This window comes from Halictus rubicundus, chromosome 14 (genome assembly GCF_050948215.1).
Source record: "Halictus rubicundus isolate RS-2024b chromosome 14, iyHalRubi1_principal, whole genome shotgun sequence".
Taxonomy (NCBI): domain Eukaryota; kingdom Metazoa; phylum Arthropoda; class Insecta; order Hymenoptera; family Halictidae; genus Halictus; species Halictus rubicundus.
The window spans coordinates 4,468,399-4,491,927 of NC_135162.1; the positions used below are offsets into that span (position 1 = coordinate 4,468,399).

At 41.7% G+C, this 23,529-nt stretch overlaps 1 protein-coding gene across 1 annotated transcript; it reads left to right on the top strand.

Annotated features, from left to right (window-relative positions):
* Nucleotides 1-14: 14 nt before the first annotated feature.
* On the top strand, nucleotides 15-22,932 carry LOC143360918 (uncharacterized). Its single transcript, XM_076800115.1, has 4 exons — nucleotides 15-707; nucleotides 13,170-14,257; nucleotides 15,310-16,890; nucleotides 20,300-22,932. The coding sequence occupies exons 1-4, from the start codon at nucleotides 693-695 to the stop codon at nucleotides 20,421-20,423; spliced, it is 2,808 nt and encodes a 935-aa protein (XP_076656230.1). The 5' UTR covers nucleotides 15-692; the 3' UTR covers nucleotides 20,424-22,932.
* The last annotated feature ends 597 nt before the right edge of the window (nucleotides 22,933-23,529 follow it).

The window sequence follows — 23,529 nt, forward strand, 5'->3', positions numbered from 1 at the left end:
TGCCAACAGGAGAACAAATTTTCGGTTACTTATAATCATTATTTGTAACCAATACGATCTTAACCGATGAAATACTTGTTATTCCATGACTTTTTTCTTTTTGATTATAACAGTTATGGTCCACGTTAAAAAGGAATGGTGCCTTTCTGACTCGTCGGATGAAAAGTAAGAAACCCGAGTGGTTGAAATTCGATCGATTGGCCTCGAGGGGGTTCCGGACAGTTTCGGAAAAGTTTTTCGGTTTGATCGTCGGGGGCGACGACGCGACGGTGTACGTCTGCGACGGAAGAAGGCGAAGGCGAACGCGGGAAGTAGGTCGGTGAGAAGTGTCGGTCCTTCGTCGGAGACACGAGGAGCCGCTGACTGAGCGCCTTCGTCAGTCTCGCGAAGATATTCCGGGAGTCAACAGGTGCGTAGGAGCAGGCCTCCTCTTTCTGCTCTGCTTCTGCCTTCAGCTTTTGTTCTTCTCATTCTGGTTCTTATTCTCCCTCTTCCTTGGTGTCTCTCTTCTTCTCGAACGTGATATCGACCGACCGTGGATTTCGTTGGACCCGTGCGTACCATGCGGATCTGAGGTGACTACCCTCTTCCCTTCATCTTACATCTCCTCACTTCCGGTTCTTCCGACCCTCTACATTACCGTTGGACCCGACCAGCTTGGAGAACACCGGCGAAGATCAGGAAACACGAAAATGGACAAATTCAAGGTATTTATCAATCTGACACGTTCACGATATTCTTCTCTTTGTTCAGTGCTATATTGCAGATTATAACATCTACTCTTCTATATTCTCGTAGCTTTTATATTCTTTCGATTCGTAACGATTAGACTGAAGATCTTCAGTGCGAAATGATCACGGTCCCTTAACCCTTTGAGGACGAATGCCGATATACCGAAGACAGTACATCCGGTTCCCGAAGCTGCGAACATATATAATTTAATTATGTACATGACAAGAGATCAGCAGTTCATTTTTCCTATTTGTGCCGGTGATTTTTGAAAGTGGTGTAAGTAAAAATTCCAAGCTAATTGATTTTTTTTGCTTGTTATGTATTGCGTCCGGTTGATTCGACTAATAATTGTTATAGTGAATTGAAAAATTATATGTATATTACATATTGGGTACTCCCTCTGTTCCATAATAATGGTAGCAATAGAAAATAAATATAGAACGCAACATTTATCATAAAAAAACTAGGTTAAATGAAACAATAAATTAAAAATATTACTCCTAATTTTTATTCTGAGTGCTCAGATAGTTTCTGGATTTTTCAATAATTTCGTTACTGCATTTTAAACTTGTAGGTAGGATCCCTTGGCTGCGAAGCTTTGCTTTCCCTATAATAGTGAGCTTGAAATTATTGGAACCATCGTTCTTCAAACTCTCTTTTTTTCATCTTACTTTTACAATGGATTGATATTCAACTGAAATAGAACAACTAATTCGTAATAATTAGGTTAACCTAAAAATTGAAAGATGTGTCAAAACAAATGACACACGTCATGAAACATTGATTTTGATTGAAGGCTTCGCAATTTTGCGCTATTAACATAACTTACAGCTGCATTCGCCAATAATTCCCGTTTAAATACTCACTGGCAACTATTATTATGGGACAGAAGGAGTATTAAATATCTCGAAGAAATGGGACACGACTTACTTCACTTTCATAATCACCGGTACATTTTTTTTTTTAAATTTTAAACAATCCGGTTCTTTAATGAAAATATTCTTAAAATGTTTATTCTAACAACTTTGAAACCGATGCAGAAACGTACATTCTTCCGACGGTTTTGCTCTTTCCGTGTTGCATCCACTTACTCTTTAGACAATTGTTAGACAATTGCGGAACAGACGATCCTGTTCTATTATCATTTTTACTGCGTTTCGGGTGTTAGACAAGAACGTCGCCGCGCAAACTTCTAATTAGCCCGTGCAAGGACAATGTACAGCAAGAGAGTTCCAGTTTAAAACTTTGATTACGATTTGCTTCGCGTGACTCCAAGTGAAATGAATACATACCTAGGGCTGTTATCAATAATTCATGTTTGGAGAAAGTGTACGCTCAAGCAGAATACGAGAGCTCTTTCGAAAAATCGAAAAGCCTGCTAATTGTTCGCTCGCTTATCGGAAGCACGATTTTCTTCGACATCGAATCGACGGACAATAATAGCTACAAGCTTCGTCGCGTGGGATGGAAGATAATTCTCTAATTGCATCGACGATGCGCGTTCCATTGTGTCGATTCATTTCCGTGCGATCGGCTCCGTTGTTCTTGCGAGAAAGCCCGCTTTCTCGACATCGGTGAATGAGAATCATTGATTTACAATTGATTGCGTCTGTTGCTCGAATGTCCCAGGAAATGTTTACGACGTTGCATTTTAACGCTAAACCTGCCGTACGTTGAAAGGAACTATGGTGTGCGTTGCATTGTAAAAATAATAGTTGTGCTTATTCAGAGTCCGCACAATTTCAATACGAGCTCGAGTAGGGTAATTTATATAATTACTACCAGACTGCGAATTTTTATGCAAAATAAACGTTTTATGTATTATTTGCAAGACACAAGAGCTAAATCAATGTCTATTTTTTTCCCCTAATAAATTGCTAGAGTTAAGAGAGCAATACAACAGTGATTCTAAATTCGTTAAATGTCTTTACTGTTTTGTATTTGATCTACAGCGTTTACTCGATAAGTGTCCGGAAACACGGGTCTAGCCAGGGACATATATCGGCCAAGAGATACTATTCTTTGAGAGGCTCCCCAGTTCATTCTGGGACTTTTATCGCCTAGGCAGTTGGGAAATATATAAAGTAAACACCGTACTCGGTTTTGTCTCAAAAATGCATAAAATCGGCAGTCTGATTATTACTTATGAGCACATGTTTATATGCAGTTTCGATATTTGTAACAACTGGTATGTTTATTGTTAAAGAAACATGTTTAACAGTATGTAAAAATACGTAGGCGGGGTTAAAGGGTTCTGTAATTCTTTCGATCTTCGGTGGAAGAGATATCGAGATCGATCGAAAATGTCTAAAGCTCGCACATTTGGCTAACGATCTCGTACCCGATCGATGATCGGTCAGCCTAGATCGATCTCTATCGGAGCCCCTCGTGCCAACCGGTCGCGGTTCTCTAAGCGAGTCGTTCGAGCATGAAATCGGGGGTGATTTGTGCATTATCGAGCTTATGAGAACATGGAAAATTGCAACATCGCCCGGACTAATGAACGGCGTATGCGATTAACGTGCGTTTCGTTCGTAGGAAGTACACAACGGCCTGGCCCCGTTCCGTGTCACACTGTATTTCCGCTCCAGAAAGCCCGCGGACGTTAATTTCGTGGCGATTAATGTGTATCCATCTTTTCCTCCATCTCTGTTTTTTTTTTCATGCTTGTTCGTGATTTTTTTTCCGCCGGCCGTTCGCGGTTTTGCGCGACAGCCTAATTAGAACGCACCGGAAGCGAATCTTCCAGTTATGATCTAACGGGCAAACTTAGGTCTGTCTGAAGATGAAACATTTCAGCGGGTAAACATCTATGTGGCTGTTGTATACTGTTTACTCGATTCATGTCCGAAACGCGGGTCTAGCCAGGGACATATATCGGATAGAAAGTACTATTCATCGTTCATTACGCAAGGAAATATCATCGGAATTATATCATATTTGGTGTCATGTTTATTAGAAAATTGCCACGAATATGTTGGTGAGAGGCCCATAAAACAATAATGAAAAATAAAGAAGTTTTGTTATTGGACTAGTAGTGGTCTCACACCCTACCTGTATTATGATCATACTCCTCAGCGACCGAGGACACTCGAGCTTCGCTGTACTTTTCTTATTCGACTTTGACATATAAAACATAGGACGAATATGTTTCAACACTCCGTATTTACACTCCTCGGCGGCGAGCATCGTTGTCCTTTTCTACGTTCACCACTGCATCAAAGAATAGTAGGATCTCGTCGACGGTATTTGTCGCTGGGACTTTGACTAATAAAATGTAGGACGAACGTATTTACACTCCTCGGCGACCGAGGACTCGGCGGCGAGCATCGTTGTACTTTTCTACGTTCACCACTGCATCAGAGAATAGTAGGATCTCGTCGACGGTATCTGCCGCTTTGACTTTGACTAATAAAATGTAGGACGAACGTATTTACACTCCTCGGCGACCGAGGCCTCGGCGGCGAGCATCGTTGTACTTTTCTACGTTCACCACTGCATGCATCAAAGAATAGTAGGATTTCGTCGACGGTATTTGTCGCTGTGACTTTGACTAATAAAATGTAGGACGAACGTATTTAGACTCCTCGACGACCGAGGACTCGGCGGCGAGCATCGTTGTCCTTTTCTACGTTCCACACTGCATCAAAGAATAGTAGGATCTCGTCGACGGTATCTGCCGCTTTGACTTTGACTAATAAAATGTAGGACGAACGTATTTACACTCCTCGGCGACCGAGGACTCGGCGGCGAGCATCGTTGTACTTTTCTACGTTCGGCACTGTATCAAAGAATTTTAGGATCTCGTCGACGGTATTTGTCGCTTTGACTTTGACTAATAAAATGTAGGACGAACTTATTTACACTCCTCGACGACCGAGGCTTCGGCGGTGAGCATCGTTGTACTTTTCTACGTTCACCACTGCATCAAAGAATAGTTGGATCTCATCGACGGTGTCTGCCGCTTTGACTTTGACTAATAAAATGTAGGACGAACGTATTTACACTCCTCGGCGACCGAGGCCTCGGCGGCGGGCATCGTTGTACTTTTCTACGTTCCGCACTGCATCAAAGAATAGTAGGATCTCATCGACGGTGTCTGCCGCTTTGACTTTGACTAATAAAATGTAGGACGAACGTATTTACACTCCTCGGCGACCGAGGCCTCGGCGGCGAGCATCGTTGTACTTTTCTACGTTCACCATTGCATCAAAGAATAGTAGGATCTCGTCGACGGTATTTGTCGCTGTGACTTTGGCTAATAAAATATAGAACGAATGTATTTACTCTTCTCGGCGATAAACGACATCAAGGCCGCCGTTGCTGACATATACCGAGAATTCACCGTAAGTCCGGCTTAGACTTACAGAATAGTACTGGCTAATTGTTGTCGATTCCGTCTGCAGTATTTGGAGAAAATTTTGTTCTACAATAATTGAATTATTTATCCTCGATATTCTCTGCTGTTCCGTGGAGTTGATATACAGTAAGGAGCATAACTGAACCATTAACCACAACTTTTGTGTAAATCATTATTTATTGCAAGGAATATAGGAGAATAACAAAAAATAAATATTATAATTATTTTATCATAGTTAGAAGTAACTGAAGAAATTTTTTTCAATAACTAATGTCTCCTCGTTTAGCAGTGACGAACAAAATAGATTGACTCGGTTTTGCACCGGTCCGTAGAAGAAATGTGTACGTGGAATGTTCTAGTAGTATGTTTACATCTAGCACTTTGGTATGTGTGTTTACAAAATATTCTACATCTTAACACTCAGTTCTTCGCAGTCAGTCGAACGGAAAAGCACGCAAGTGAAATAAGAATAAATATGAAATCAATTGCTCCAAATTGTTTAAAAAAAGTAATTTCTCTTTTGAATAACGGCGTAAGACGGCGAAAAATTGCAGTGTTAATCAATCGACAGTGCAGAGAATAAGAAAAAAATACTGTAAGGCTATGTTATTAAATGTTGGAGGAAGACCAAAGAAATTATCACCGCAGGATGAACGAAGGATTATACGGTTTGTCTCATCTGATGAAGCCTCAAGTGCCAATATGGCTGCAAAATTATTAAAAGAGGATACGAATATACAAATAAGTCAGTGGACAGCACGAAGAACCCTCAAACGAGGTGAGATTAGATGCATTAAGAAAGAAAAGAAGCCAATATTATCGAAACAAAATATTAAACTCCGTTTGGAATTTGCTGAAAAATATCGAAACTGGACAGCTACTGACTGGGAACGGGTTATTTGGTCCGACGAGAGCAAAATTAACAGAATTTGTTCAGATGGCATGTCTTGGTGCTGGATTCGTAAAAACGAAAGACTTAAACCACGATATGTGAAACAAACGTCAAAGCATGGAGGTCTAATGTATTGGGGGTGTCTAACATCATTTGGTGTTGGATCACTGCACCGAATTAATGGCATCATGAATCAATACATGTACAAGGATATTTTACAAGATCATCTTATAGATGCTGTTGAAAATATGCCTTTTGAAGAAAAAAATGTAATTTTCATGCATGACAGAGACCCTAAGCAAACTGCTAAAAGTGTAAAACATTGGCTCAGTACTAATAAATTTCCTGTTCTGGATTGGCCTGCACAGAGCCCCGACCTCAACCCCATAGAGAATCTATGGGGTTTACTAAAAAGACGGCTTCGGGATTCATGTGACTCCCAACCAACTTCAATCACAGATTTGTATGACAGAATTCAAGTACAGTGGGGAAAAATATCTCCGGATTATTGTAAAAAATTAGTAGAAAGTATGCCAAAGCGAATTAGTGCAGTTTCACAAGCAAAAGGTCTGTGGACGAAATATTAAAAATAAATAACATATTAAATATTGCCAAGTATTGAACGTGGTGCAAAACCGAGTCGATCCATTTGTTTTGTCATTGCTAAACGAGGAGACATTAACCCTTTGCACTCGAAGCCATTTTAACTCTAAAACGAAACATTTCTTCCGACCTAGAATATTTCCCTTGTATATATATTTTGTCGTGCTATACATACGAAAATGGTGCAATTTACTCGTACAGTAATGAACGGTTTAGTAATTTATTAAATACAAACAAATTTAATAATGTAAAAAATATTTTGAATAATGATACAGCAACTTTTCGTGGCGCCTTACAGTCGCGATTCGAGTGCTAAGGGTTAGTTATTGAAAAAAATTTCTTCAGTTACTTCTAACTATGATAAAAATAATTATAATCTTTATCTTTTGTTATTCTTCTATATTCCTAGCAATAAATAATAATTCACACAAAAGTTGTGGTTATTGGTTCAGTTGTGCTCCTTACTGTATTCGGCGAACGGAGTGCCCGAGCGATTCAAAAGAATGCTCGGATGCTAAAGTTCAGGAGCGATTGTTTTCAACTGTGAAGCATCCGTTGCATTCCTCTGTTGTTCGTTTGCTCGTGTCTCGGCAAAAGGGTAAGAATTTCCGCGAGATCGCGAGTTAAGGTCAAGAGACGAGAGTGCCACGGCTGCTCTTTAGCGGTCGCAGTGCAGAATTTCTGCCGAGGATCGCCGATCGAAAGTCACCGGATTGGAAAAAGTGGATCGTCCCGTGGCGGACGCGTGCTGTCCATACCCGTACCCATAGACGAGCGAGCGTGGATCGTGCGCGGGGGGCAAAACGTGCTCGGGGAAAGCATGTCGTTCCATTTCACTTGTCGACGGATCGGCTGCAGGTCCAGTCGGCCACTTTATTTCGGTCTTGTCTCTCCCTTTCTCTCTCTCTCTCTCTCTCTCTTTCTTTCTCTGTCTTTTTGTTCATTCCTCTCCCGTTCGAAAGTCATTCCAACCGCCTGTTTCTTTTATCCTTGTTTTTCCACGACGCCGCCGATTCTGCGAACTAGCGAAATCGAGGAAAACCGGACGCGACAAGCCTTTTTTTTTGTACCGATACCAGGTGATTCCGCTGATTGTTACTCCCCGGGGAACGTGCACAAACCATCGTAAGCGCTCGGACACGTTGCTGAACATTTGAACTATCAACATCGCGAACGAATCTATTTTTCTCAACGATTTTCCAACGCCCTAAGAGAATGAAATATGAATTCGCGATATATGTCGGCAACACCGGGCTTAAAGTCGTTTATTCACCAGTTCACTATTCTCTGATCCACGCCGAAAGAAAACTACAACGATGCTCGCCGTTGAGAAAAGTAAATACATTCGTCCTACACTTTATTAGTCAAAGTCACAGCGGCAAATACCGTCGACGAGATCCTACTGTTCTTTGCTGCAGTGCCAAATGTAGAGACGGACAACGATGCTCGCAGCCGAGAAAAGTAAATACATTCGTCCTATACTTTATTAGTCAAAGTCACCGCGGCAAATACCGTCGACGAGACCCTACTGTTCTTTGATGCAGTGTCGAATGTAGAAAAGGACAGCAACGCTCGCCGCCGAGGAGTGTAAATACATTCGTCGTACACTTTATTAGTCAAAGTCACCGCGGCAAATACCATCGACGAGATCCTACTGTTCTTTGATGCAGTGCCGAATGTAGAAAAGGACAACGATGCTCGCAGCCGAGAAAAGTAAATACATTCGTCCTACACTTTATTAGTCAAAGTCACAGCGGCAAATACCGTCGACGAGACCCTACTGTTCTTTGATGCAGTGTCGAATGTAGAAAAGGACAGCAACGCTCGCCGCCGAGGAGTGTAAATACATTCGTCGTACACTTTATTAGTCAAAGTCACAGTGGCAAATACCGTCGACGAGATCCTACTGTTCTTTGATGTAGTGCTGAACGTAGAAAAGGATAGCGAAGTTCGAGAGGACTGTAAACGTAATATCAAAATAACAAAACTTTTTTATTTTTCATCATTTTCTTTATGGGACTTTCACCAATACATTTATTTAATTTTTCTGATTAATGTGATACCAAACACGATACAATTCGGATCATATTTACACTAATTTTCCGTTAATATAATTGTAATGGGAAGTAATTTTAATCGTTCATAAACACAGAAAAATATCATAGGAATTATATTATATTTCATATAACTTTCATTATAAAAATGCCACGAATATGTTGGTGAAAGTCGCATAAAAAAAATAATGAAAAATGAACGAGTTTTGTTATTGGATTAGTAGTGGTCTCCTGGTCTCACACCGACATACCGATATACCCGACCTGTATTAATATGATAACTCCGCGACATTTATCATCCAGGCCTCGGCGACATATATCGCGAATTCGCTATAAATATTTCTGATACCTGAATCCACTGTAGACTCGTAAACTGAAGTTTCCATTTTAAATGGACACCTGAAAAATTCCTCTACCTACTTCTATCAAACTATGAAAAGTAGGCAACGTCTAAACGTTGAGAAACTGCGGATATTGAATTGCTTAGGAAGTTAATGATTCTCTGAGTAATCAATTTGTTACACCATCTTGTATCACAGAATTCGGTTACAGATCCGTAGAAAGTTCAACGAAATTTCCTGAACAATTATCATCTCAGTTGGTTCATCTTCGATGGCGACAGCAATTTCGCTGGTAAACTGAAACATCGCGTCTCGAAGATGGCACAGTCGTTAAGAGACTTATTAATAGGCTTCCGCTAGGCAATATTTCTTTAGGTCGCGGTTAGGCGATCGCAAGTCGAAACGGAGAAATCGTTCGCCGACTGAGATCATCTTAATGCAATCGATTTTTTAATCCACGTTTTCTGGGACATCCTAATAGCTCGCGGTTGCCATTAGAGCAAACACTCGTAAAGAACGATGAGACGGAAGCGGCGATGGAACAATGGAATCCGGAGGACATCTCGGCGTTGATTCATCTCGCCGATGAATAAATTCTCGACTTGATAATAGAAAGTCCACAACCGGTCGGTTACTGCATCGCTATTTTCTAATCTCGGGAAAGAATGTCGGCAATTTCAGCGAGCTATTAAATTTCTCTCGCCGCGATTACCTTCTCGGATCGAGCGGATTCTTTCGTTACGATGCATCGATTCTCGACGCCTCAGTTCCGGCAAACACCGACTATACTAATCGCTTATCAACCGAAATGAAAGTTCATCGAAATGACACCGGAACAGTGTTTACTCGATATATGTCCACAACACGGGTCTACTATTCTTTGATACACTGCCGAACGTAGAAAAGGACAGCGAAACTTCTTGGCCCTTGGCCAGTGGGGATAGTTCTAGGACTATTATCGGCTAGATATTTGCGACATATATCGAGTAAAGACTGTATATCCCGCGGTAGTGGGGATAGTTCTGGGACTTTTATCGGCTAGATATTTGCGACAAATATCGAGTAAAGACTGTATATCCGTCTTGGTCTTGATCCGACGGGTCCTAAGTCTGTGATTAAAACTGTCACATTTTTTGCTATGTATTATCGATATTATGAATTCTGACGGCAGAAACGTGCTTCAAGTTTGTTGGCTTTATTTTGCATTGAATCAAGACAAAATATAGCTGAATTTGTAGCTGGAGATATTTTCTAGCGCGCGCTACTCTCGATTTCATCCAGAAAACTCATCCAATGGCATAAAATTGCTTGGATTCCACGTCATGCACATCGTCAATTTTTGGCCTACTTCTAACGCTAATATTACCAAATATCTGCATAATCTCGTCAGCTCATGACCAGCGCGCGCTAGATTGAACCTTCCTCTTTCGAATGAGCCCTTTCGCAGCGAAAAATATGCTCATATAAGGTGAAAAGTTGAGGCACGTAAAACCATTTTTCGCCTATTTTTGTCGGTAACGTGGTCACTCTACCTTATCGCGAATCTACGTAATCTTGGCTCTTAACAAGCAAATATGATCCTTTCGTCACGTTTTCAGCTTTGTGTCGCATCTAATGGTCGCAGAATTGCTCTAACAGCACCCCCATTTATGGACAGTTCTCGGGACGAGCTAAAAGGGAACAACGCGAGAGAAAGTTCAGCGACTTGATAAGAAGACACAAGTTCGCCGGACCCTTCCCTTTTCCGTTCGATGCAACGACTCGCGTAGAAAGTGCGCGAGATTGCACTTTTTTTTTTATTTTAATGGCCTCGAAATCCCGCGGCCGATGACCAAGCACGCCGCTAAATTCGTGCCCGAAATGTCCCGCTTTCGAATCACCGAAATTTCGAATTTCGAAGTCGAAATCCAGCAGAAGCCATGCTAGAATCAGAAGTGGGTCAGGCGCGAAAGACGGTGTCTGCTGTTTCTGGTGATCGTTCGGCGCGCGTTACGTTCGCTTAGATCTCGAGGAAGGCACAATGGGCTTCCGGTTAGGCTTATTTCCATCGAGGTGCAGCCGCGTAACACATTAGTCGTTACATAAAACGGGTTTGTAATTAGCGAGTACGCATCGCGCTTCCTAGACGAGGCTAACGAGGACAGAAAGAAAGGAAGAATAGATTCCAGCCGCGAAACAATTTGTTCAATTCGGGTTGATAAGGTGATGAACAAAGGTGATGAGATTGCGTGTAGAGTAGCTGTGCTCCTAGCTAATATGACAGTGTTTTCGGTGGGAGGAGTTTTAGCTTAGGAGCATTAGGGTGGACCTTATTTTTCGACCATCTGATTTTTTTATGCGACCCCCTAGATCTGTTCCAGATAAAAAAAAATAAGTTCTGCAAAAGAAGAACTCAATTGGACAACAGGAAAGGGTGTCGCAATCGGTTTGAAGTTTGAAAATTTCAGTAATTTCCCTTTAATTTTACATGCAACTCAAATTTTATGTTTTAATGATAAGAGTTACTGTTATAACATAAAAATATCATCTTTTGGTTGTATAATAAGAAATTTTACTTGAAAGTTTCAACAATATTGTCAATATTTTGGTTTATTACATTACGGAGTAGAGCTATGAGCGCGCCAAACGGTCGCCAACAGGCCCGAATATTCAACTTTTTAAAAAATTTCAAAATAGTTGGCCTGAAATTAATAAAAATAATTACATCCCGGGAACGCACGACGATTACGTTCTGAAACATATTAATGATATACAAAAAAAATCGAAATTTTTAAAAATTACACAAAAATGAGTCACCCAAGAGATGACTACAAAGAACTTTTAGAATTAGCAATAATTTTTCTTGGGGGGATTCCTTTGGGTGGCATTTCATTCAAAATGCCTGGCGCATTTCACCATGCGAGGTGGATGGCTAAAATAATATACACTTTAAAAATATTTATTTTTCGAAACGAATTTCCTCTCAACCAGGAAGAGTATAGTAGCATTAGAGATACATGTGTATTTCTAATTAACATTTATATTGAGCCGTGGATTTTGACCCCAATGGCTGCTATGGCGCCACGTGTAGATCTAGAATTCATCAAAAATATAATTCCTTACAAAAATGTTAACGAGGAAATAATTAGCGATGTGGCATTAAAAAAAATTGTGAACCATTTATGGTACTTGTCACCGGAGAATGCGGCGCTATCGTTTTTTGATAAAAAAGTTTCAGTAGAAACAAAAAGGTCGATGGTGCAAGCACTACAAAATGTAAACAATAATAATAATTATAAGAGATACATGACAACGACTATAGAAATTAAAAATCTTGCGAATTTGGAAATACAACATTTCGTATCATCTGAATCAAATAATTTTTTCAAACGGTTCAATATAAATTCAGATTTTCTTTTAATTGATCCAGCACTATGGGAAACTAATAATAATTATACCGAAGCGATAGGTATTATAACAAAATTAGAAGTTGTGAATGACGTTGCAGAAAGAGCAGTAAAATTAATGAAAGATTATAATTTAACGTTATGCAAAAACGAAGAAGAAAAACAATTCATATTACAAATTGTAACCGATTATAGGGAAACATACCCAAAAATTGATAAAACAACATTAAGTACAGATTTTTAAAAATTATTTATACTCTTATTATAATTAGGCCTATAAACAAAATATTTAATTATAATTATTTAACTGTCTTTTTCCACTTTTCCTTATATTAATGTGAGATCAAATTTTATATTTAAAAAATAAATATTAAAAATTTTGCTTAAACAAATTCATTAAACAATTTAATTTTTGCTTTGATATAATAAGAATATTACATTAAAATAGTGTTTAATGACCAGTGGGATTGAAAAAATGTGTACTTTTTCATTTTTCGCAAAATTAAAATTTTTTGCATAAACAAACTCGTTGCGACACGTCTTCCCTTTGTCCGATCGACTTGAAATTTGGAGGGAATTAGTTTTTTACCGAGTAGAACAGATTGCAAGGGTCGCATCAAATGAATTTAAAAAAAAATTTTGCACAAGAGCAACTAAGGTCCACCCTAAGGAGCATTGCAGCTAGCAAGCATCATCTATCCGGGGGTTGGGCTAGCTCTTCGATGTCCTGACGAAGTTGACTGCAACGCTTGCGAAGCTTCTTTGACTGCGACGGCCTTTTCATCTCGTTACGTGTTCCAGGTGTCGCTTCTCCTGTGGTTCCTCGGCCTGGCCGTAGCGATGTCAGCGTCGGCCGACGTCCCGAAGCCTAGCTACGCGCGAACGATGTTGAAAGTGTCGAGGAGTCTTCCAGGCGAGACGGAGGAGCTGAAGGTGCGAACGAGCGAGGGTAGCGTGGCCACACTGATCGTGAAACGAAGGGAAAAACTGATTGTCGACAGTCCGACGGTCCACGACGCCTCTGGCAAGCCTCCGAAGACGAAGAATTTTTTGAACAAGCCGAACGAAAGCTCCGTAGAATCACCGAAACTCGGTAAGAACGAGACGAACAACAAGGAAGAGGTCAGGAAGCTCGAGGAGGCTCAAATCGAGCAGCTCAGGGCGAAGCTGTCCGACTCGCAATCGGACAAGAAGACAGCTTCGAGCACGGAGAGCAGTGCCGAAGAGGAAAAACCGCTTGCTCCTGGCAGAGAGCAGGCGGTCAGCGAGAAGAATATCGACTACGGTGATTGGACGCCTTTGGGAACCGATGGGAAAGCTGTACGCCTGCAGGAATCAACCACGGAAGAGTATCAGAGCTGGAAGCCTCTTCCCAGCACCCTGAAGAGCAACCTGGAGGAGAGAAACAGCTACGCGAGGTTCGACTCGCCGTTTCCGACCAGCGGGCTGCTCCTGATGAGACATTTTCAAGATAGGTCGCAGAGGAACCTGCCTGTCAACGACAAGCCTGACGAAACGACTCGGTACACCTTCCTGCCTCATCAGGTCCACCCAACCAGGACCAACATAGGCGCGAACCTCTCGAAGAACAGGAACGCGAAAAACGTGCCTTCGGAGGTGATCGTTCGCTCGGAGATCAACGTAAAGACCAGTCAGAAGAGGACTCCGATGACCATCGACAGGGACGGCACGCCTGTCATCCATGGGAAGAGGGTTCCCGACGAGCCCATCGACAAGGTGCAGACCTGGCGTAACGCTAGAGTGATCAACAACAAGCTGATCCGCGAAGGAACAACCACGGACAGCTTGGACCCCTCTTCGAACTTCTACCAGGCGGAGAACGAGGAGAAACAAGGATTCGAGAGGTTCTTCAGGAACGTTAACAAAAGGTAAATACACTACGGGCCAGTGTCACCAAGTGATACTCATTTGGGTATCTGTTTCCTCTCCCCCTTTTCCCCTTCCACTATCCCATTCGACCACCATGAGCACACTACAACGTCCCCCACTAAGGCCGTAGACTGGTCACGTGACGTGCCGCTGAGGCACTGACATATACAGGGTGTCCCACGTAACGGTTTTCACGATTTTTTAAGCACTTGCGATAATCTGACAAAAAATATTTTCAACAAAAGTTGATCAGTTTTCGATTGGCTATATATTGTAAGAAAGAAAAGTTCGAAAAACATTTTTTTTTATAGTATTGTCTAAGTCAACTTCATTTTTTATACCATAGATCGATGGAGTATCAAAATCTGAATATAAAAGCGTTGACCTTCATATGTCCTAAACCTAATGGTTAACGAGATATTGTCCAAAGAAGAAGGAAAATTATTTCGACAATATCTCGTTAACTATTAGATTTAGGACATATGGAGGTCAATACAGTTTTACCCAGAATTCGATAGTCTATCTAAAAAAAAAATAAAGGTGACCTTGAAATCTCCTAATATCATCGAAATAATTTTCTTTCTTCTTTGGACAATATCTCGTTGACTATTACGTTTAGGACATATGAAGGTCAACGCTTTTATACTCAGATTTTGATACTCTATCGATCTATGGTCTAAAAAATGGGATATTCCATTAAAAAAATGAAGTTGACCTTGACAATACTATAAAAATAAATGTTTTTCGAACTTTTTTATTGCAATATATAGCCAATCGAAAACTGATCAACTTTTGTTCAAAATATTTTTGTCAGATTATCGCAAGTATATATCAGTGTGCTGAGGCGACGCTTGGTGTCCCACTCAATCCCCATCGCGCACGCGCAACGTGTTGCATATTACTCTGGTCATCAGAGAGGGGGTACATTGTATTCCCCTCAATTGTCTCGACCTGGCAACACTGCTCCGGTCGTGTGCAATTGTTTTGTTGTACCCAACGCCAATTGTTACAACGAAAAGCGATTGACGCGTTTGCTCGTTTCGATTAACAGGTACGGCAAGGACGTGGACGAGGAGGTGAAGAACGTGTTCTTCGAGTGGGACCCGAGAAACTACAAGAACGAAGCGCTGAAGGCCGAGGTGTACGAGTCAAGGAACGACAACTACCGCGCCAGCGCTCACAAGAGGATGCTGCATCCCGATGGAGTGGCGGTGTATCCAGTCTCTCAGCTGTACACCCCGGAGAGCCAGAAGATTGCACCCGTAGCCTTGAAACCCGGCGCCAGGGCGCCTGTCCTTCAATACGCTCATCCCGAGTTAGGCGTGCAGCCGGCCAAGATCCTGAAGAACGAGAAGAAACGGCCGGACAACTTCCCCGAGAACCAGTACTCGTTCACGGAGCAACGGCAGAAGAAGAAGTACGTGTTGAACGACAAGAACATCGTCGACAGCTACACGACGAAGAACTACTACCCGAACGAGCACTTCTACGGTCTAAAGAGGCCGAACGACGCGCCGTTCTGGATGAAAATATCGGAGAACCTGAAGAGCCAGTTCTCGAACGGCGTGGAGAGGGTCTCGCAGTTCACCAGGCCGGTAATCGATCCTCTGGTGGAGGCCACGCACAAGATTTCCCAGAACCTTGGCCTGTCCAAGGGCAAAGAAGCTCAGGAGAAGGTTGGCACCGTTGCCTCCGGGACCAGCATCCTGATCCCAGCGCTGGGATTGGTGGCCTCCGGCGCTGCTTTGGGTATCGGGGCGGTGGCGGTGGGCAGGTACCTGGACGTTGACGTTCTGAAGCGGTCGAATAGCGGGATCGGGTCCGAGGTGGAGTATCAAAGAGCTCTGGACGATGACCGGTCATTTGTCAGCGAGGATCAACGGAACGGAGAGAGTCTCGGGGAGACCGTGTACTTTCTGGAGAAAGCGCCGAGAAACGAGGGTGCGAACGATAATCCCGGACCGTTGAACAACGAGGATGGTGTCCTGGTGATCCTCCAGGAAGATCAGAAGCCGCGAATGGAATCGAGGAGCAGGAAAAGGCGGAGCGCGGATTATCTGGATGTCTTCCAAGCAGACGGGAACCTGAGGAGTCTAGTACGGAGCAAACGGTTCCAGAGGAAGGGTGCCGATTCCATCAGCGAGATCGTGGAGATCGATCTGCCGGTTCGAGATGGGAGCATCGACGTGACCGAGCTCGTCATCCCGAAGAAAGGTCAGGCTCAGAGTCGGGAAACGCAGGATAAGAAAGACGCGTCGATTCTGGTGGTGGAAGACGGCTCTGTGCCCACGGAGCTCTTCAAAAATAGCTTCAATGTTGACGTTTCGAAGGAGGACGCACTGAACGGCGTCACAGAAGCGATCGACGGAGAGCATAGATCTACAGAGCGAGAAGAGAGGAACTCCGTGGACGGCAGGGACGAGAGAAGGCGAAAACGGAGCCTGGGGATTGATCAGGAATTGGAGGACGCTCTTCAGAATTTGGAGAACGCGGAAGTGGCCGAGGTGGCTCGCATAGACGGAGACTGGAACAATACTCCTTGCGCGAAGAGGATATTCTGCGACGCCATGATTCAGAGAGATTCCGACGCTGCCATCATGATGGAGAAGAAAATGGCCGCTCTTCTGGGCCTGTGAGTAGATACGCCGAGATCCTGAATACCGGTGAACGGGTGCCCGTGGGAATATTACTTTTTGCGAAAAGAACCGGGTCGAGCCGTTACAAAACAACCGGAAGTCGCGTTCTTCTGTCCTGGTGATATAATAATGCTGTCCCGGTTGGCATACAGCTGCATACGTATGTCCGTAGCTTACTATATTCGGCAGATTTCATATAATGGGCTTTCATTTTCACGGGAAACTTACGACCTGGTGGAAAAGAATGCCACCGAATATGGTGGTAGGCGAAGAAACAGGATCAATTTTTCTAGATACAGTGAACTCTCTATATATGTCGCCGAGCCATTGCCAATACATATCGTGGAATTATCCCCACTACCGCGGGGTATACGCCGTGAGGGGCAAGAACCTCGGGAGATCTCGGTAACAAAACTCCTTTATGTTTCATTATTTTTTATAGAACTTTTACCAATATATTCGTGGCATCTTTCTAATGAAAATTATACCAAATATGATATAATTCCGATGATGATAAACAACATAGACGATAAACGACATCAAAACCAGTCGATGACATATATCGAGAATTCACTGTAGACTAGCAATAAATAACCACTTAACGTTTTCTTCTTTATATATATCATTATTATTATACTGCGGATTTGGAGGTGGGGCACAAAACAGTGAAAATAGTGGATTACTATTGACTATTTAACTTGAGTAGAGAAGTTACTAGTAGGTATAATAGTAAATTCTGTTATATTCTGGTATATTGTGGTATATTCTAGTTTCTTCTGGCATATTCTGGAATATTTTAGTACATTCAAGTATATTCTGGAAAATTCTGGGGTATTTTACTATATTCTAGTATATTCTGCAATATTCTGCAATATTCTGGGTTATTCTAGTATATGTTGGGATATTTCTGTATTTTCTAGTATATTCTGGTATATTCTAGTATATTATACTATATTCTGGTATATTCTGGTATATCCTGGGATATTCCTGTATTTTCTGGTATATTCTCGTTTCTTCTGGTATATACTGAAATATTCTAGTACATTCAAGTATATTCTGGAATATTCTGGGGTATTCTACTATATTCTAGTATATTCTGCAATATTCTGGGTTATTCTGGTATATTCCAGTATATTCTGGTATATTCTGATATACTCTGGTATATGCTGGGATATTCCTGTATTTTCTAGTATATTCTGGTATATTCTAGTATATTCTGCAATATTCTGGGGTATTCTACTATATTCTAGTATATTCTGCAATATTCTGGGTTATTCTGGTATATTCCAGTATATTCTGGTATATTCTGATATACTCTGGTATATGCTGGGATATTCCTGTATTTTCTAGTATATTCTGGTATATTCTAGTATATTCTGCAATATTCTGGGTTATTCTGGTATATTCCAGTATATTCTGGTATATTCTGATATACTCTGGTATATGCTGGGATATTCCTGTATTTTCTAGTATATTCTGGTATATTCTAGTATATTATACTATATTCTGGTATATTCTGGTATATCCTGGGATATTCCTGTATTTTCTGGTATATTCTCGTTTCTTCTGGTATATACTGAAATATTCTAGTACATTCAAGTATATTCTGGAATATTGTGGGGTATTCTACTATATTCTAGTATATTCTGCAATATTCTGCAATATTCTGGGTTATTCTGGTATATTCTGGTATATTCTAGTATATTCTAGTATATTCTGGTATATTCTAGTATATTCTAGTATATTCTGGTATATTCTAGTATATTCTCGTATATTCTAGTATATTCTGGATACCAGAATATTCTGAACTAACTTGTTAAGATCATCGAGACGAGAGACAGATGTCTATGCAATGTTCCTTTTTATAGCAATCGACGTACAGAATTCTTATTTCGCATAAGGATCTGCGGTCTGATTATGATTTTCAAGAGAAGTACACAGGCTCACGAAAGTATTCGAAAGTCCTTTAAAACAGTATGACTGTCTTTAAATTGGACCAAACAACCCGACTTTTTTGAGGAATTAGAAGAATGGGTTTACCGAATGACGTGCGAAAAAGATTTTGAAAAAATTGCAATTGCTAGAATTTATAAGAGAAAATAAGAAAGGCACTGTCCAAAACTTTTTTATTTCAACCTGTAATGAAAATTTAAAATACGCGATTTGCAGATCTATGTCACACATACCGAAGATTTCATGGAAATCGGTTGATGCAGATAAAAACGGCACACATCGAAAAACGTTAGAATCGGTGGATTTTAAGCAGAAACTGGACCAAAACTCGTGAAAAACTACGATTTCCACCATTTTCAACTATTTGTGGTTACAACTAACATAGATCCACAAAACGCAAATTTTTAATTTTCATTGCATGCTCAAATAAAACAGTTGTAAAAAGTGCCATTTTTGTTTTCTCGTGTAATTCTTACCAATTGCCATTGTTTCAAAATCTTTTTTGCACATCATTTGGCATACCGATTCTTCTAATTGCCGAAAAAAAGTCGGACCGTTTGATCGAATTTAAAAAAAGTTATACTGTTTCAAAGGGCGTTCGAATACTTTCGTGGGCCTGTGTACATGTATCCCTATTTTTGGCAACCTTTAAATGTGTTCGATGTTAGGCCCAGTTGTACAATACACCTGTCGAATTGCGCGCAGTCCTTTCAAGACGGTGTGCAAAAATAGGAATGGGAACGGTTTCCGTGGCGGAAGAAGCCGCGAGCAACGCAACGCCTCGATTAGGAGCGATCCGTGCTCGTTTAATTCGCGGCGTACATTCACGGGCTTTTCCTAAGGCTGGCTGGTTCGGTGCGTGACATGCCACGCACTGCATGCACGGAGTGAAACTGTGCTAAGAGGTAAAAGTCGAATCAGTCAGTAGGACGTTGTCGGCGAAAGCTGGAAGAAAGTTATCTGTCTCTCGCTACGGTTTCGTATGGCCAGCGTGTGGCTCTTTCGATACCGATTTCATGTGTTCATCTCAATTTTGCTCGCGGAACATACGGACCGGGGATAAAACTCGCGATAGCAAGCATGCACCGTACAACATTAAATTCAAATTCTCCTCGACGCGAACCGAATCGGTGATCGTCTCTCAGAGTTCATTGACCCCGTCGGAAACGTCTCCACCGATATCTCCTGATCCTTCACGCCGATTCGATCCGATCCGATCCTATCGAACGTGATTCAATGCCAGCTTTCGACTCGGTGACAGCGCCTTTTTCCCGTCGGATAATTTATCAACAAGTTGAAACAGCAACTGCCGCCAATTACAAGGGGCATCGCCTTAGTCCGCCGGCTATCAATTATATCGCCCAACTGTCGTGTCCCGGCGTTTTGTTCCCGCGTGCTTTCTAATGAATTTCCATCGGCCATTAATCGCTCGCCGTTTGCATACCTTTGCAGAATTCAGCCGGGGGCTGCTGTCCAGGTGTCCAGCCACTTCCAGGAGGTCATGGACGCCGTGAGGAGGCACGATTGTTCCAGCTTTCTGTGCCCCCAGGCCAGGCCCGGCAACGTGTTCTTCTAAATCCGCTGAAAACGCCCCGATCGTGGAAAGCGACGTTGATGAATCGCAAGCTGTCTCCCGGGGCCGGTGAAAGCAGACCCGCACCGCGTTACGAGATTTCAAACGAATTTGATCCCCTTCGGCGCGACGCGCGATCGGTATCGTCGGGTCAAAGGTTCGATCGGAATCCCATGGCGGATTCTAGCCGCCAACACAGCGAACCTTCGATGCCGGACAGGAGAATAGGGCGCTGACGATCTTTCAGAATGAGTGCTCATGGAAAATTGATGGATCGGTAGATCGGCGAGGCCATCGGGGCCCCCTTTGCAGACGAAGCAGTATGGTTTTGGAAAAGGTTCCATAGAGACTCACTATAGTTTCATTTCGTCTTTGTAACTCGTCTGTAAAATTAATCGGGAGATTTCATTAATGAGTGCTCTTGGAAAATTGATGGATCGGTAGATCGGCGAGGCCATCGGGGTCCTCTTTGCAGACGAAACAGTACGGTTTTGAAAAGGGTTTCATAAACACTCACCATAGTTTCATTTCGTCTTTGTAAGTCGTCTGTAAAATTAATCGAGAGATTTCATTAAGGAGTGCTCTTGGAAAATTGATGGATCGGTAGATCGGCGAGGCCATCGGGCCCCCTTTGCAGACGAAGCAGTACGGTTTTGGAAAAGGTTTCATAGAGACTCACCATAGTTTCATTTCGTCTTTGTAACTCGTCTGTAAAATTAATCGAGAGATTTCATTAACGACTGCTCTTGGAAAATTGATGGATCGGTAGATCGGTGGGGCCATCGGGGCCCCCTTTGCAGACGAAGCAGTACGGTTTTGGAAAAGGTTTCATAGAGACTCACCATAGTTTCATTTCGTCTTTGTAACTCGTCTGTAAAATTAATCGAGAGATTTCATTAAGGAGTGCTCTTGGAAAATTGATGGATCGGTAGATCGGCGAGGCCATCGGGGCCCTCTTTGCAGACGAAGCAGTACGGTTTTGAAAAAGGTTTCATAAACACTCACTACAGTTTCATTTCGTCTTTGTAACTCGTCTGTAAAATTAATCGAGAGATTTTAGACAACCGAAAATCGGTATTACAAATCGGACCAATTTGTCTTTAAAATCGTACGGCGCATTTTGAAACACTCTGTACATCCGAAGGGGTCAAACTTCAGAAGAATCTCAGGAACTAACGACACTAATTTAGCCGAAGAACTACGGGGGAAAAATTGAGGGGACGGAACAAGCAGAATGGAGGAAATGGTCAATTTTATAGTCGCACATTTTCAAATTGTAATGCCGGCGTTTTGTAATTTAATATCGAGCTCCAATTGTGTACGCAGACAGATATTTCTGCCACTGGCTGTTTGTAGAATCGATAGTAGATTTATAAAATGATTGAAACCAACCGGGGACCATTTTCCATCGTTCTGCCTCCCGCGGAGAATTTCGGAGAAGAGACCGCGAACTGGTCTCGAGCCAAAAGTGTACATACCTGCCACTCTATTTAATGTCTGAGCTAATAATTTTAAGGGACCATAGAGTAAGAGAAATTTTCGAAAACGGCGATCGACTCGGAGACCCACGAGGACCTGGGTAGCCTAAACTTGACCTAAACCGTTTAGCCGGTAGATTAATTTCGCGCGCGTACACTGTGTGACGCGATTCGAACACGAGATTCGGGTCAAATTTGAGTTTCCCAATGGGTCTTCACTTTCACTCGGTCGCCTGGTTGTCGGGCGCGCGTTCATTTCAGGTGGGAACCTTGCGTAAATGGCCTGTTTTTCAAGAATTTTTTTTTGAAAAATGTAATGCGTAGATTGATTTAAAATTTGAGGTATCATTTATTAACGTTATAATGTAAACACAAATATTTTTTATAAATTTTAATCGTTAATATCAATGGTGCAATGGCAGCTTGAAAATGGCACCTCAGAAACGCGTCATGCAGCGTACAGTGTAGAAAAATGATAACAAACAAAAAAATCAAAATGTAATCGTTAGTTTATGCAAATACGCACAACATGACATTCTTCTTTTATTAAAATTTGCAAAATTGCAAAAATGGCGAAGTTTAAAAAAAAACGGATTTTGTGTTACGATTTTCTGTTAATAACAATGTTTTAAATAAAAAATTAAAAAATCGGAGCACGTCATGTTGTGGCCAGTTATTTATGGAATATGTATACCAAGTTTCATAAAGATCGAGTAATCAGTTTTTGAGCTACGTTTCACAGCGTGCGAAATCTTGCGTTTCGAGAAAAGCGCGTTTAAAGTTTGAGTAACAGAAAAATCGTGAAAAAATTTTATTAAAAATTCATTTTACACAAGGTTCCCCCCTTAACACACGGAACGACAAATGATACAAATTGTTGCAAATGATATTTATTTCGTTCCCATTGCATGCGCGAAGAGTTCACGTTTCTCAAAAAGAAAAAAAAAATGCATCGAATGTATGTGTAAGTTAGCAATAAATGTGTTTTTTTTTTTTACAGTGACGGACAAATAAACGTATCATTTTGTACGAAACCTTGATTTCTTCATGTTAAGCGTAAAATAATAATACTTACATGCACTTTAGAATTATCGACGTAGTATTAGTCATCGTTTTCGATGGCGTCTCTCCATTTATAAATTAGCACGTGTTTATGCTGGCGTAATTCCTTCGGCATTGGATACGTGTCTCGCAGACATTGCCCCAAGACATTTGCGGAGCAGACTGCATTTTCGTGACGACGGACGGACGAAAAGAGTTCGAATTGCAGGGTAGCCACCCTTCGCGAACTTCCAGATTGATGCAATTAGAACTTCCCATCGGAAAACGGTTTCGTTGCGAGAGAGATGGGAATGCGTAATGAGGTCCGTGTCCGGTAACGGGTTGCGCCGCAATCTGATAGTGTTTAGTTGCTGAAATACCCTTAGTCTGCGAACATTTGAGAAAACTACGTGAACGGTGAAATCTTTCGGAAATCTCCAAGTAGAAAAATCTAGTGAGAGAATTCCTTCTGTCGCGTTCCAATACAAATAATTTGAGAATTAACTGCATATAGTTAACACACACTTACGGTATATGTACAGGGTGTAACAAAATTTAGTGTCATGGTTTTGGCAGATGACTGTACTCCT

Bases quoted from the DNA above. Each gene is read 5' to 3' on its own strand.
- LOC143360918 (XM_076800115.1), top strand. The intron at 14,258-15,309 runs GTAAATACACTA...TTCGATTAACAG, and splicing joins TTCAGGAACGTTAACAAAAG to GTACGGCAAGGACGTGGACG. The intron at 16,891-20,299 runs GTGAGTAGATAC...ATACCTTTGCAG, and splicing joins ATGGCCGCTCTTCTGGGCCT to AATTCAGCCGGGGGCTGCTG.